At 49.4% G+C, this 16426-nt stretch overlaps 1 protein-coding gene across 6 annotated transcripts in view; it reads left to right on the forward strand.

The window, feature by feature from the left end:
- The window catches only part of agrn (agrin), a 186194-nt gene that overhangs the window by 41560 nt on the left and 128208 nt on the right, over positions 1-16426 (forward strand). For 5 of the 6 annotated variants that reach the window (XM_078085414.1, XM_078085426.1, XM_078085431.1 and 2 more), the window contains exon 3: positions 7078-7098. The exons of the other annotated variant lie outside the window; for it this stretch is intronic. In XM_078085414.1, the coding sequence (XP_077941540.1) occupies positions 7078-7098 (21 nt within the window). The remainder of the gene's footprint in view (positions 1-7077; positions 7099-16426) is intronic. 6 annotated transcript variants of the gene reach the window in all.

Genomic DNA, 16426 nt, shown 5'->3' on the forward strand with positions numbered 1-16426 from the left:
GTTGGTGTAGAAATCAAACAAATCCGTCATCTCAAAGCCAAAGTGATCCCAGCGCCGCCCGTCCCCTCCCCCCCAAGGGCAGGCCGTGTTGACTGCCTTGCTTGCGGCGGCCGCTGTCGTCCTTTCTATTAGATCAAGAGGCAGAACCATTTCACCTTCGAGGATTATGAGAAAAGGTGTGCCGAGTCAGCGATGCTTTCGATCATCATGTAGTGACCTGCTCTTCAAATCGGGCTGGAGGCAGATTAGAGAGGGACGTGTGTTCACTTTGGCATTGATCCTGACCTTAACCAGGTCACCTCTTTTCTTTTCTTTTTTATATATCAAACTGGAAATGCTATAACCAGTGTCAGCAATTTGGCATCGATGTCTATCCTTTCTCAAGTGGGTTTTGTGCCGACGCAATAAACCTACTTTGTGATGCATCAGCCCCCACAAGGAAGAGAGAAGAAGAAGTGTGTTATTTGTACAGGGATTTTTAATTGGGCAAAACTCTCCCATGCTCTGTAAAAAGGAAGGCAGAGACGAGGCTCGGTGCGTTTGTATGCAGGGCAGCGTGGATCAGGAGCTTACCTTAGCCAGCCAGCGCTCACAGGGAGGCTTCTCATCAGCTCTCATTGTCAGCCAGAACACTTAAGACGATTGCTTCCCCGGTGACCTGAAATGCGTGGGAGGTTCAGATGAAAGGATGGAGCGGGAAAGAGGACGAGGATGGAGGGAGATTGAAAACAATGAAAGCACAGCGATGGGAGCGCGACGGCAAAGGGGGGAGGAAACGAGAGGCAGGGCGTCGGTACACGCTGATATCTCCACTGAGACATGGTTACCTCTATTTCGGGATTTTTACAAATGAGTGGTGGTCATACTGACCTGTTAAAAGGGAAAGGGAGGGTCAAGAAGAGAACATACTCCCCACCCTGGCACCTGGGGAGCTCATCTCCAGACGGGTTTGCAGGACTCAGGGCCTTTTGGTTGCCTGAACCCAAAATAAAGTTGGCTTTTTTATATTGTGGGTAAACTAAGATACTCTCTAGAAATAAGTCTTAAACACGCTATATATTAAACACACCAGCAATTTCCATCGGCCTGTTAAGTGGTGTGCCGTCTCTAGCCAGCACCACCTAGTTATGCCGTTAAATCTCAAACTGGTGAACTTCACGTGTCACCCATCGGGGTGTCATCAATGCCGTGCGCTATGACCTTCTAAAACATTTCGGGATACTCGTCGCTATGGTCTCTGAAACACTCGCACCCGAGCAGACGCACCCGTCCTGACCATATTTTATTTTTTTTCTACACTAAAAAAATGCTAAAAAAAGAGCCAACCCGAGGACCAAGAACTGGTTGCCCATTTATTCAAATGGTTGCCATTGACAATCTGGCTACCCTGACTGCGGCGCCCGGCTTGTGGTCCGTTGCTGGTGCTGCTCGGTTCAACTTGTGGACATCGGAATGGAAAAACAAACCCGTGGAGAACATTTCAGTACATGGTTATGGTGTAGCGGCGGACCCACAGGAAATGTGTGGGGTTTCCTATCAGGGCCGTAGTGATAATGTCTGCATAGGCACTTCTGCCATTGACCTGCTTGTGCAGGTGTGTGTGTGTGTTCCATGCAGTCACTCCGCTGCTTAATCAAGTCTCTTTCATTTTTGGGGCGGATGAGAGGTGGATGCACTTCATTAACCTCGATGCTTCTCACAACAACACTCGCACGCACACACGCATGCACACAAGGAGAGCAGAAAAGGACGCGGGCCACATCGGAGGCGGAAGTATCTAAAGCACATGCCAGCGGGATGAAGATGGATGGCAACCTTTTCACTGGGCGCTTTATCTTCAGCCGACACAAGACAAAAACAGCAGCTTTGTCCACGTCCCATTCAGGACTTTCCAGGGCCGAATGGAGAGACAATGTCCAATGACTAAAGAGCCTGACGTTTATGGATATTAATGACGTGTCGGATGGGGCTGTTCATTCTAAACATAAAACAATACCTGCTATTAAACTCCAGTACAAGTCAGAACATTTCCCTCTTAATAATAGAACTGTTTGTTCATGGTTAGAATATGTTTCACAAGTTAAGACAAGTATGTGTCAGTATCTTGAAGGAAGGCCAGACGGAGTCAAATCATCGCTCCGCACTGATCTTATTACAATTATATTATATCTTTTTTCATCTAAAACCAAGTATTCTGTATTTTCATCCGTCACTCACTCAATTCAACCCGTAATCATTCCAAGAAATGTCAGAAAAGACTTTGTCCCTGAGACCAGCAGTCAAAAACGAAGATATGAATTGCTTGACATTAGAAAGCTGAAGTGATCTTCATCATCATCGCTACCGACGTCAAGCCTCTGCAGGCGCTAAGTTATTCTAGCGCCCAGTTAACACAGAACACCATGTGAAGTGTGAGTTGGTGAGGGATGCCGTTTTACGCCGCGCCATCATGTAACATGGTGAAAGTCTCCAGTTTGTCTTTCCTGCTCAGTTTGTTTCACATAGGTCGCCGCTGCTGGTGGGCGGACATGAATCACCAAAACACGATGCCCCTCATTTGGCGCGCTTGCACTTCTCAGTCACCTCTTCAGCCGGCATTCATCAGCACTTCAGATCTCTCGTCTCTCGCAGCTCCTTTGGATCAACTATTCCAGTGTTTATGTGCGATGGCGACTGGAACGGTCCCCGTCCTTACCGGGGCTCTCGCGCTCGCTCTCCGCGGCGCTGATGAATTCACCGGCTTGTTAATTGGCTAGATTAAAATACATTGCCTCTAACAGCCAGAGCTTTAGGAGCCCTTAATGGATTGGTCTATTTCGCGAAAAGAGGGGGGGGGGGGGGGGGCTGTCTGTGACAGGGATGGAAATTATCTAAAGGGCGATGAAGGATGGGACACCATAAAATGAAAGGGGGCGGAGGGGGTTAGGTATAGGATGCAGTGACGTCATCGGCGGCACCGGGAGGAAGGACCGGACCGGATCATATGGAGGTCTCAGGTGCTTTTCATTTGGTGCTGCCTGTTTGACTTTGACTCGACCGACGTTACCGGCTCGGCTGAGTTATGCAGAAAGCCACGTTTACAAAGGCTCCGCCTCGCCGAGGTGGCATTTAGCAGCGGACTCTCGGTCCAAAATCCATGATGATCAATGCGTCTGTGACGAAGCTTTTATTGCCTCCACAGTGAACACTTTATAAGCTATAATAATATAATATAATAATATATGAGATGGCACTTTTTTTCGAGTGATCCGTGTTGTGTCTTCAGTGTCATCCGATCCCAAGTCTCAAACTTAGATCTTTGCATTGAAAAATATGAGAGGTTAGAGTCTAGTCATCAGAAACACGTTACATTAGATGTCATTTAGCTGACGCTTTTATCCAAAGCGACTTAACGCCACCACCTTTCTGTACAGGGAGGCCAAAACCAACACAAAATGAAAGTACCCAATTTTTGTACTTGTCTTTACTTGAGTATCTGTGACTCGACGCAGGGGTTGGGGTATAAAGCAAATACTACATTCAGCCACCGGAGGGCGATCACTATGTTCTGCTTGCGGTCCAAGCGTTTTTCTCATTGAACAGTGGTTAAAAAGCGCCTTGAGACGGGCTCACCTTTGTGCACCACAAAGGAGTTTTGAGGAGAAACTTCTCTTCTTCTTCTCTTGCCACAGCTGGAACGTCAGGAACGTGGCGGGCGTCAGCCTTGAGCCTCTCTGTGATGTCATCACTTGCGGGCTTCTGTGCTAATGGACCGCAGAGGAGGAGCAGTGTCTACAGGGGGGGCTCCTCCACATCACCGCAGCTCCCTTTTACTTTTCAACAAACTATTGCAAGGGCCTGCAGGGAGACAAACTGTCCGACCGGGGCGGGGCGGGGGGCGTTCCCCAGTCCGACGAGGGGGTCATCTCAACCTTCCCAGCTAAGCTAATCAAGGACGACCAAAGGAGGAGCTGCAGATTTGCTTTTTAGGGAAAAGATTCTGCTCGAGCGAAAGGAAAACCTTTTTTTGCATCTTCAATCTTCTCTTATCTCGTTGCCGCCGCTCTCCATATGCAAAGGACTCATCGCAAAAGGCAAATGGCCGCTGTTTGCTGAGATTAAGCTGGTCTTTGTCAATTCTTCACTGACACGGCCACACACACACACCTAGTAACAGTCAGCAGCTTGATGCGACCCGCCTCTGACACTGAATGTAGAAAATAGATGAATACCAATGGATTTGCAGTAATTAAGGATAGGAGGAGTAGGTGACTCAAGGCTCTTTCCAGACGGCTGAGGCAAATCACCCGCAAAGGCAATAAACAAGTGCGAACTTTGCCTTTTCCCCTCCCGGCGCGCAGCTGTTTGACGAAGTCTGCCAGGGCCACGTAAATCAGGGCGACGTGAAGGATGCGTTGCGAGAGGTAAACAAGTACCAAAGGCACCCTTCTCTCCCCTCTCTCGTCGTGCCCTCCGGCCCATTCCTCTCCCGCTATTTATTCAAGAGACGGTAAAAGGGCTGTATACACCTCCCAGCTGGACACGGCCGGGACAGTGTCCTGCGTGTGAGAAAAGGCAGTAGTTGGTGTCCAAGTCCTTTCCAACACCCCCTCCCCCCCGCCCCCCCCTTTCCAGTTCAAGGCTCTCATACGTCCTCTGAAGCTCCCACACATCTGAAAAGGCTTCTTTTGTCCCCCCGTGACGATGCCCACTAGTGGTTTCCGAGTGGAAGACGGCCGATGGAGCCTCGACAAATGTGGAAACACAGGGAGCCAAAGAGGGGGAGGGAGGGGGGACACATTTTTCTTCCTGACTGTAAAATCCTTCCTTTTTTTTGCTAGGGGGGGGGTCGACCCTTTTGAAAGGTGGCTGTATCTTTGGGGGGGGGGTCTCTTATTGCAGTCAGCATACAACTGTGTCGCAAACAAAGACCTCTTCCTCTGTTACAAACACACACACACATTTTGCCGTGTTTTTTCTTGCGTGTCCGTCTTCACGTTCCCGGTACGGAGAACAAGCGTCCTGCTGTCTCTGAGCTCGGTGCCTTTCACGTGCTTTGGCTGTCTGTTTAATGCGTGCATATGGGTGGCAATGAGTCCTACGGGTCCATCTGCCATGTTTGAGGCCCTGCTCCGACATATGCACAAACACACGGAACCACACACACACACACACACGTTCACAGGCTTCATCTACACTAATGCGTTGTTGTTTTTAAAAACCGCCGACCACAAAAGCGCTTTAAAAAAGAAGAAGAGAAAAAAGGAAACAGGCAACACATTTGTGTGCTTATGCAGTTGGTTGCTTGGTTACAGAAAACACTTTGTACTCCCCATGATGAAAGGTAGTGTTTCATGCTAAGGGTTGTCATAGCTTCTGTTATACTAGTCGGATAAAATACCACAATCGAACAAACAAGTGGGGGAGAATCATACAAGAGGGGGTTTGGAGCCGCATTAATGCAAATATAGTGCGTTACTATGCGCACACTTATTTGTTGGTGCTGAAATCAAGCTTACACACCTATCTTTATTAGATGTGCATACGTGTGTGTGTGTGTGTCACAGGAAGTCCTGTGACCGCCCCCCCCCCCTTACGAAGCCCCACGGACATGAATCACTTGGAACCCACACACTAAGCTAAATGAACTCCCCCCTCTCGCTTTGCCCTTAATCACATTAGCCTAAGTGATATGGGAACGCCAGGCCAGACACACACACACACTCCTACTTTCTGCCTTTCAACTCAAATAAATAGCCACTCCCCCTGCGCTTTAAGTTGTCTTAAGCTCCAACTTTGGATAATAGACCGTTTGCTCCCCCAAAAGACCCCAGTGTGGAATAATGAGGATCAGAACGAGGGCAGAGAAAGCAGGTTGAGAGGGAGTAACAGGGGAGGAGAGCTGACACTCTGCTAATACCCGCCCCGGGATTTAACCCATCAAAACACCTGTTTTGTCAGGCCGCGAGGTTATTGTGTGGAACAAATGGTGGATGTGTTTTTTTTAAGCAGTCGGCAGCTATTGGGGCGTTGGTGGAATACGTTTTAATGAGACGGGCTCACGCCCGGGCGACCACAGTCTCCGGGCCTGAAAAGTAAAGCCGATGGGGAAGTTCCTTCCACTTGTATTCCTTCTGACGGCTATCGAGGGAAGAAAGCGGTCAGATTGTATAGAGGTTTATGAGAAAATGACCCCTCTTCTCACTTAACTCCACGTTGTGAACAAAAGGCTGTGACCTCAATCGGTATTTTCAAGTCTTATTTAATACAGCATGATGTTCAAATTGTGTAAAATAAACCATAAAGCAGGGTGTGTATTTAGGGCTGTGTTCTCCGCTCGCTTTCACAGTGGGTTCTCACTTCATCAAAGTTAATTCAACACGTTCGGTGCAGATGAACCCGTTGGAGTTCCACGGCAGAGGTCATCTTACTCTCAAAATGCTAAAACAGAGGCAATTTAGCATAATTTCATTTAGACTAATGTCACATGACTACACGACAATATGCATCTCTGTGCTGAGGGATCTGGTTCAGTGGCCACGCAGGTCCTGGACAGAGGAGGTGTCCCCATGTGTGCCTGGTTAATAATCGATGGAGGGAGTGTTATTCTACGGTAAATAGCTCCCAGTTTCTGTCCGGCCCGGCGCATCTTTTATGGATGAGGCTTGTCAACACAGCTCCATCTGTATCAGCCGGGCAAACAGCAGATCCACTGGCCTCAGTGTGTGAGAGGGGGAGAGGGATGAAGGAGACGTCTGTGGTGAGACTTTGTTGTGTGTGTGTGTGTGGGGGGGGGGCAGCTCGCATCATTTGCTCATCCGGGCACTTTCTATTTACCCTACGCTGCAGATCTATATCGATATATGTATATATATCTAGACACTTTTTGTCAGGGGGGTGTTTTCACCTTTCAAAGTTTGACATGCATATTTTTTAAAGTGAAAGACTCCTCCCCCTTCATCCGCATCCTGTCACTCATCCATTCCTGGTTTCTCCGTCCAAGCAATCCTAAGTTGTAAACATTTTCTGGTTCTGTGAGTCTTGTGTGCTTTTGTGTCGCTCACTTCCCTTTCTTCTCTCTTTCTCTGCCTACTGAAGGACACAAATATATAAATGCAGGTAAGCACATCAAACTATCTTTTAAACTAATGCCTTTTCTGTTTGCTAACAGGTGCGTTTGAATCAACTTTGTGAACAAAAAGGAGTAAACTGTGATGGGGATTTCCGGTTTAATCTTTTTTTAAATTAAATTAAAAAAAACAAACAGATAATATCTAAAGCTCTTCCTTTATGCATACATACATAATATGATATATAATGATATGATATGTAATATGTACAGTTAATATGTATATATAATAATCCAATAAGTCGAGGAACGTGAAGATTAATACCGAGCTCTTACAGTGTGCACAGGTGGTTGATTTAATAAGGTATGGGAATGATTTATGAGGTGTGAGTCTTATGAAGATTGCTCCTTTCCGGATACACTGTCCCCGTGTTGCATGCGTGAAGCATATCTTTGTAATTGCTTCCTTTCCTTTCATATACTTCATGCACTTGCTGACATGATTAAGGGTTGTAGACTCATGTCATACATTCTCTATGCATGTCCTTTGCTGTGGTATAATTATGGCTGCCACAGTAAACGTCTCACCGCAATGGTTCATGTGCATCAAGCTGCCTGCAGAGCAGGGACGAGCTATGGAGCAATGCTTTTTTCTAGTTTTTAACTTTGTAGTGTTCATCATCTTTATTATTAATATTATAGTTTTGGAGATAGCTGGATCAGCCACTTATTGAGAGTAAAATTTGAATGTAAAACTATGATACTTGTCTTTTTCTGATGGCTGGATTCCCTTTCATGGTGTTTTGAACAATGAGGGATTTGTTTTTGCACGATTTCATTTCTAAACACAGAAGAGTTCAAATGCAAAAGAGGCTCATAGACGACCCTTTTCTCTGTGCACGTAAACGTTCTCTTGTGCCTTCGGTTTGTTTAATAGTACCAATTACTACAGCGGCAGCGCGGGCAAATGCTGCACGGCGCCGGGTTGCCTGTTGAAAAAGCGCACACACACACACACACACACATGTGCGTGAGCGCGTGTGGTCTCAACCGGCAAGCGAGGCGCCAAGGAGTACGCGACGGGGACAGGGCCAGGGGTGAGGTCGAAGGTCGCGCAATGGCGGGGTTACGAGGGCTCTGGCGCTCGCAGCAGCCCGCGACCCGCTCGCCCCCCCCCCCCCCGTCTTCCTCGGGGATCTCATTAAGGCGAAAACAAGCACCTGCATGGGGGGGAGGGGATCAGCAGAGCGCTGAAAAGCTGCGGCGGTGTTGCTGCTGAAGCCGCTTTGCCCAGGTGGGGTTGAGGGGACACAGAAGATCCCTCGCTGAGTATCACACGGCCGCGCCCCCCCCCCCTCATGTCGGGCGCAGCGCGCATCCAACGTCTCCTCTCACTCGTTCCTTCACCCCTCCATTCGTTTATGTTGTGTACTTAGAACTTTTTTACATCTGCATTGTCAGTCCCTCTGTGCTCCGTCTCATTGCGTGACAACGCCCCCCCCCGTCCCCCCCGTCCCCCACACATCCACACACCGTTTCCGTTGAGCGAGACAAAGGCTCAGGTAGTTTTGGCCCCCTTTTCAAAAGCAACGCACCATTAACAACGCCGCCAGTGGAGAGGACGTCTTTTGTGTGCGCCGCTGTGAATCCGACTTATACAAACGTCCCCCCCCCCCCTCCCATCAAAGGCCGATGGTTCCACTTGTCTGCTCCAGCGCTCCCCTCTCCTTTTTTTCCCGGGGCCTGAACCCTATTATGAGCCTTTTTAATAAAGGCGAGGGGGGGGGACGGGGGGGTTGCAATTATCTGCTGTGTGGTTAGGGAGGTCAGCGTGTGCAGCCCTCGGGGTGGGGGTCTTACGGCCCCTCTTCAGCCGTCTGTTCCGGGGAGGGCAGGTGTCATCCACATTAACTGATAAGCCGTGTGTACCAGCCGGGTAGTAGTGGCCCCGACACACGAATCCTTCACGTCCCCTCGTCTTCTCCGAGGACGGGACGGCTGACAGCCGCCAGTCTGAGGAACAGAGGTGAAGCGAGACTCTTTTATCTGAGGCTCTTTTCTTATGTCTCTTCGCCGCCTTAAAAGGCTGTTGTTTAATTCAGAGGAGCTCAACTTCCAGGGGTTGAAGGTAAATGACGGAAGGAGTCGGAGGCTCGCTCTGGGAATAGAGAGAATCTCTGAATAGTGTGAACAGGCTCGGCCGTGACCTTGATGCAGGGACAGCTCCTGATATGTGTCCATCTGAGAAGCCAGGCCGCTCATTTCATCACACTTGTTTCTTCTTCTGGAAGTTTAAAAAGACACTCGCCAAATCGTTCCCGTTGGTCGAAGCCTTTTAAATCGTCCTCTGAGCCAAGTGGAGATTCTCCATTTCGTGGTTGGTGCCATGCAAGCAGCAGCCAACGTGTTGCCAACGCGCCCCCCCCCGCCCCCCTCCTCGTCTTTTCCCTTTCACTCATTCTCCCGCTTAGCTTCCTCTCTGCCGCTTTCCCTGAGCTCAGAGCGAGCCCCCCGTCCCCCCCCCCGCTCCCAGCCTTGGTTCGGTGACATCCTCGTTTATCAGGAAACCTTCAGTCCGTGTTGTCCGAGTTATTTAACCTTTGGAAACACAGATATTTCCTCTGAGAGCTCCTCTTTGGTCGTGTATTTCATCCGGGAGATGCAAGAATTGTAATTTGCCCGCCGAACCACAGATCAGGATGTTGTCAACATTATCGTGTGTATAGCAAAAGTATATATTTTTGTACTGGAATAAATCAAGACTCCAAATTGAAAGCATGTCTCAAAAGTTTGCGTCGTAATGAGGTTAACTCTCCTGCGCCTTCCCTTCGGCGCGCGTCCTTCAAATCCGTCAGTAAATGTGAGGATCATCGTCCCACACACGCGTGTGTGTGTGACAAAGCGAGGCGTGTACAGTGAGTGTATGTTCTCAGCAGCATATGTTCAGTGCCGTGAAGAAAAGGCGGGTCTGTCAGCACTCTAACGACCAGAAAGTCCTGTCAAAATCGGCGAGGGATTCTCTCACATGTTGCCAATAATGTCATATTCCCCCAGCCAATGTGTTTTTCGACATAACACGGCTGATGTCACTCTAACAGACAGCGGAAGTTAACACACTGGCAGAGCCATGAAGGACGAGATCTCAACAGGCCGGAATTATGTTGCTGTCAGCTGTGACATCAAAACCAAGTGGGAGGAGAGCTGAGTGGCTCTTCATCCCCACGACCGCAACTTCCCGCTAAGCAGATGTTTAACTAAAAAAATACTTACAAAGGAAATAAAATGTCAGCATCCTTCATGTTTTTTAAACAACACTCATCAGCATTGTGCGAAGATGTGCATCGTTTGGGCGTTCCTCTGGCAGCCGCCGCTGTGGGCTGGTACCACTTTATGCGAGACTAAGCATTGTAGCACCAAGCACCAAGTCTCTATGTCAAAACGACCGTTTACCTTAGTGGAACTTCAAGGGCCTTTGTCAATATAAAGTACTGCAAGCGCGCGCCTGCTGCCTAGCAGCCGCGCTCCGCTACGACTCGAGGATTATTGTTGCCATGGGGCAAGTTTGTTGGGCTGCAAAGAATTTTTGGCAGCTATGAAGACTGCTGCTAAGTGTCTGTCTGCTTGGCTGCTTTGTCAGGGTTATGCTCCTCTCTTCCTTATTGGGAAGGAATATCTCTCTCTCACACACACACACACACACACACACACACACACACACACAGAGGGCTGTAACTTAATTGACTGGGTTGGAACACGACCAAGAGTCCTCGGCGCGATCCAGGCCACTCCCCCCCCCCCCCCCCCCTGCTGAAGCACCTCAGCTGCGTTTACTCCCCTCACACTGGTTTCTGACCCACATGTACACTCTTATCTCCAAGGCTACGTCGAACTTTGTGTCCCGGTTCATTAGTGTGGGATATTCCGGCCTGCTGTGTCACCGCCTGCGTCTGGCTGTAAGTGCAGCCCGAGGCCACATCTACACGACGTGAGCCGCTCCCAAGTGCTACACCTGCCGGGTCCCTCTGCCGGCCTCTGCTTTACCTTCACGCTTTATATGATAATTAACTGACTTTCTCGTCTGCAAGAAATAAATACAGCTTGCTATATATTCTACTAGTATAAGTCCTGCATGTTTCATTTGGACATAAAATTAGCCTGACTGAATGTGTCTTGATTGATGGTGTAAATCTATATTAGATGTAATATTGACAATTTCCTGCTTGTGCATCCAAATGTCATGGATGGAGCACATGTATTTATAATGAAAGCTGCACTCAGGTAATGAACTTCATGGGTTTCCCACTATGTGTAAGAATGACTTCATGAGTCTAGTTGATGTCAGGAATGAGATGGAGGTCTGTGCAGGGATGGAGAGTCTCTTGCACCACCTGTGGAGGAGGACAGAATGGACCAGCTCTTTGCATCTGCTGCCATCTCATGGCGGCCTGCTGCATATTACCAACCATGCATCCGCAGGGCTGTAGTAAACTAAACTAAACACATTTAGGATTTATTCGCCTGGTTATCTCCAGCATGCACGTTGTTTACTTTGGATATTCCAAACGTAATTCACAGTGTTTCTCAATTTATTTACTTTTTGTTGCTGTGGGTCATTAAAGCAGGTGGCGCCAGCTTTATTGTTCCATTTTCCCGGAAATTTCTATTTTCAATCTTCTCCATGTAAGTCGTCCACTTACTTGTTTCCTGGTTGACCTAAAGTTGCTTTTTGTCAGAAAAAGAGAAGAAGAGAATAATAACAATTAGATAAGTGGGGTGACTTTGCTCTCGGTCAGGGACACTTTGTTTCCCTTTCATCGTTGCGAGGGAGCACCTCTGTCTTTCCATGTGTTCATTTCTTTCAACAAAGAAGCGTTACAAATTTGGGGTTACCGAATGAAGCGTGTGGAAAGGAGTCAGCTCAGAGGTGGTTCAGGCGTCTAACCTGGAGGATTTGCAGGCACACCCAAAAGGTAGGAGACCCGGGGGGGAGGCCTCGGGTTTCCCCAGAAGGAGCTGGACATGTTGAGAGGGAAGCCGGGGTCGGCCTGCTGGGCTCACAGTGCCTAATTCCCCAGTCATTTAGATTGTTCCACCTTAACCTGTGCAGCGGTGCTGTGTCAAAGGGAGAGAAAGCTGCTCTCGCAGACGTTTTCCGTTTGGGGATGCAAGGATAAGTAGTTACACTAGGGGGCGCAAATGCTCCAACACGGAGGTTAGAGACGGCAGTTGACTACACCAGCTGATTGCCGCCACTTCTTCCTCCTCCGCCTCCTCCTCCTCTTAATTCCATGTGTTTGTAGAGTCCAAACCAGGCCTCAGCCCCCCACTCCCCCCCGCTCGAACCCCTCTCCTGCTCCCCTCTGGGGTCACGCCATACTGAGGCCATTTTCATTCAAATAAATACTTTATTTTCACGATAAACAACCGTCAGGCAGAAATATTCTGCCGCAGAGGTTTGTTTTGTTCTTGTTTTTTTTACGGTTGTCTGCTCTTCAGAAAGTAATAACACAACCAAAAGTGACAGGAATGAGGAATGAGAGCGGGGAGGCCGTGAGGTGGATACGAACCACGATTGTTATCAGCACATCACGTGGCGAACCTTCAGCAGGAAGGAGAACAATGAAAGGAGGGCGGCGGTTCATGCACATCCATATTTAATCCGTCACTTGAGCTGCTGTTGCATCGGCTCTCGTCATCGCGGCGAGTCTGCTCCCACGTTGTGGTGCGCTGCTCGGGTTGGGTTGCCAAGGGCAGCGCCTCCACCACAACCCGGTGGGTCATGGGGGGGGTGGGGGTTATGGTAATATAATCTATTTCACCCTTGATCGCACATACTGTATATGCAGAAGGCCGCAGTGAAGGGTGTGCACGTGCCTAGCGGCTTGCTAAGTAGGTACATACAAGTGAAGGGGGGGGGCTGACCCGTCTGGTGTGCGTGGCCTCCCCACACCCCACCCTCTCCATCTACAGATTAAGAGGCCACCGCTGTGCTGAACCAAGAATTCTTACTCCGTCCCATTACAACACACGCCATCCTCCCTCCCCCCTCCTCCCTCCCCCCTCGTCAGACCCCATTTCCTCCTCCGGACAGACGGCCTCATGGGAGAGACACGGGGTGAGGTCTCCATTAGCCCAGATGCCCCTGATGCAAGGATTTGGTGTTGCATTGGTGAGAAAAATGGGAGATAAAAGCGATGGTGCCAGCTGTGGTTTCAGACGGAGGAGTGGGGGGGCTTAAAGTGTCAGGGGGCACAAGGTTAGTCTCAGCCCCCACGGCGTTCAAATGGGTAGCCATGTGCAAATGGCCTTCGCTCCGAATCATTGGATATACTTTTGCAGAAATATATATGTCATCAATTGTTTTTTTCATGGGGGTGATAACCCAGATTTTCTAAATATCCATTCATCCACGTGCACAGACGGTCTCCTCGGGCGTTGACCCACTGGGGTCTTTGTGTGAATCCAGGCCACACCCAGCGTCTCACCAGGCAGCGCTGGAGGGCCTGCCGAGCTGCTGAACCTCCACAGACATCACTGTCGGCTGGAGGGGGGGGGGGGGGGGGGGGATAGATCTTCTTTTGACTTTTCGGACAATAAAAGAAATACCCGAGCGAGATCAGACGAAGCCCAAAGAGGCCGCGCCCGCTCGCTTGTGTGATGCCTTCCATCTCCTTTGTGCCACAAAGCGGGCCTTTCTTCCCCTTTCTTCGCCTCGGCGCCAAACATGCTGGGCTTTATGAGTAAACTGTAAGCATGCAAAATACTTTTGCTTTAATGGAACGCATGCCCCATCGAGTGGGGTGTGGGAGGCAGCATCTAAAAGCCACTAACGCCAGGCGTCCGCTGAATTCCTAATGAGTAGGTGTTGGAAAATAATGCGTCCACAACTCCACCAGTGAAATTATTGTTCATCATATTGGCAAAACCAAGCCGTTTTTGTCGTTGAGATAATTCGTCCACCTGTTATTCACAAGACACCCTCGTGGGGTCACTGGAAACGCCATTTTAATTTCCTCAAGCGTCTGCTCCCATTATCACCAGAATTAAGCTATTATTCATTGTATGGTAAATTGAATAAATTGGTTCAGGGATCTAAGACGTTCCTTATTTACAAGGTGATTGCTCCCCCCGACGCCCCCCCCAGCGAGCGATTTCTCATTTCTCCAAAAAGATAATGGTCCCCTAATTGATAAGATAAACAGACCATCTTGGGGATTCTTCGCAAATCTCTGCAAGTCTTCCTCCCTGTTGCCCAACGCTAATCCATCTCCCACTTTCGTAATGTGCCGCGTTACTGTTGCACGCTCTCAGTTACCATGTGCACCCTGGGCTAAATAACGACGTGTGCTCAGAGCAGAAAGGTTTGTCTCCGCCTTCGCACCGCTTGTTAAAGTGAGCCTATTAGAGTTACATTACTTGGACTCGCTGTGGTGCCGCAACTGGGATAACTGGGAGTGATGGATACCGGCCGGGACCTGCTGCTGGTGAAGCGGCGGGGAGATGGACACGTAGCAGAGGTAGATTGGCCTAATTGGAACTTTGACCAGCTTGTCACACACCTGCTTAATTGGCATGCCGAGAGGTCGCAGAGAGTCTTAAGCGGGGGGGTGGGGGGGTGCTCGGGAGCGGGGAGGCTCACGCCTGCAAATGCGGTGGAGGGGGGGGGGGCTCTGTGCGGGCGGCGCCGAGTGCAGAACCAGATAGAGCGTCAGCTCATCAGCATAAAGCATTAAACATTTACGCTGACCTAAAAAGCCTGACGGCGCCCCCCCCCACGCAGACTCCCCCGCTCTTCAGTCACACCCATCACTTCGCCTTCCTTTGCTTCATCTCCTTCCTCTGCTGCCGTCCAACCTCTCCGCACACACACACACACACACACACACACACACACACGGCGCTGTTTTCTTTGGCTGATAACGAGGACTCGGCGGGGGGAAACTGGAGCAATTGGATCCTTGGATGGAGAATGAGGGACGGTGGGCGTTGCTCTTGTTAGAATAAGAGGAGCTCTTTAGCTTTTTAAACAAGCAGCAAACCTGATGCTCTTCAAGCGTTCTCCCCTCAATCAACCACTCCACTTGGTTTACAAAAGGGCAGGCGCTTTTATTTTGGCGTCGTGCCTTTTCCGATAGAAGCGGTCTCCTCTTTGCCAACAGCCTGAATGGTTGAATCTTTTTTTTGGTCTCATTAGTTTGGGCTCCCGAGGAGAATTGCATTGTTAAAGCGAAGGCCTAAATGCTCCATCCAAGGCTTTTACCTCTTAGCAAGAATCATTTCACCGTTGGTATAAAGTTTAGCTGATCAGAAGTCAATGGTTGACTAAAATTAAAACTTGACGGCGCCTGCGAGGACATTGGCGTGAAAGAATCAGCATCTGCTTTGGCCTCTACCAGGTTTCATTCCTCGCGCCATGATTCAACGCTCCACAGAGATTGAGCAGCTGTAGCCTTTACTCCAGCGCCTCTGTGGGTTTGAGGGAAACAAATGGTCGCAACGCGGGCTGTTTATCGTGATCGACTGCAGATGTCTCTCCGTGGCCGGTGCACTCTGCTGTGGAAATGGTTTGGACACTGAGAGAGGGAAGAAAAACACTGCGAGGATTGAAAGGGGAAATGAGAGCCTCTCTCGGTCTCGGCCACTCGCTCCATCGACGGTCTGTAAATAGATGTGATGAAAATTGATTTCCAGGTGAATTCATTTTGTGCGCCCCATAGTCTCCGGGAGACGGTCGTACGTCAGCGCTTCCTCCCCCTCTTCCTGTCATTTAGCAGAAAGTGCCGCCTTAATCGTCCCTTTCAATATTCTGCACTGTTTTGTCGTGACCCTTCCACCCTTTGCCCGCTCGCCGCTGAGCCCTACCCGTCTGCCGGGCGACTGATTCGCCGATCGATAGGAGAGCGACGTTAGGAAACAGCAGAGGCAGAATCACCGGAGAAAAAGAAGGATTTCAAATCCTTTCTTCACAGTTTTCGTCCTTTCTACCTACAAATCATTGGTCTGTTAATCCCCCCCCCCTTCAAATTGTATCCCTTTTTTTTATTTTACCAGTTTTAGACGGAGAGCCGGCACAAGGAAACACGCTCAGCCCCGTGAATGGGGCTTTATCAGCTGCATCAGGATCAGTCTTTGGGGGTTGTCAGCTTTGTTTCCTTCGTAACGGAGCCAAAGCAGAAGCTAAAAGGCAACAGTGGGCTTTATCGACGACGGAGGGCGGGGGTGGTCGACGAGTCAACATTATAAGATCAACCCCGCTGCAGGGACGTAGTAAAGAAGAGACCGGTTGAAACGGTACACCCAGAACCGTCACACCGGTGTTACGCCGTGTTACGGAGGTGTGTTTAGACACCTCATCGTGTCACAGCGAATGGAGCTATG

Source organism: Gasterosteus aculeatus, chromosome 2 (genome assembly GCF_964276395.1).
Source record: "Gasterosteus aculeatus chromosome 2, fGasAcu3.hap1.1, whole genome shotgun sequence".
In the NCBI taxonomy this organism is placed as follows: Eukaryota; Metazoa; Chordata; class Actinopteri; order Perciformes; family Gasterosteidae; genus Gasterosteus; species Gasterosteus aculeatus.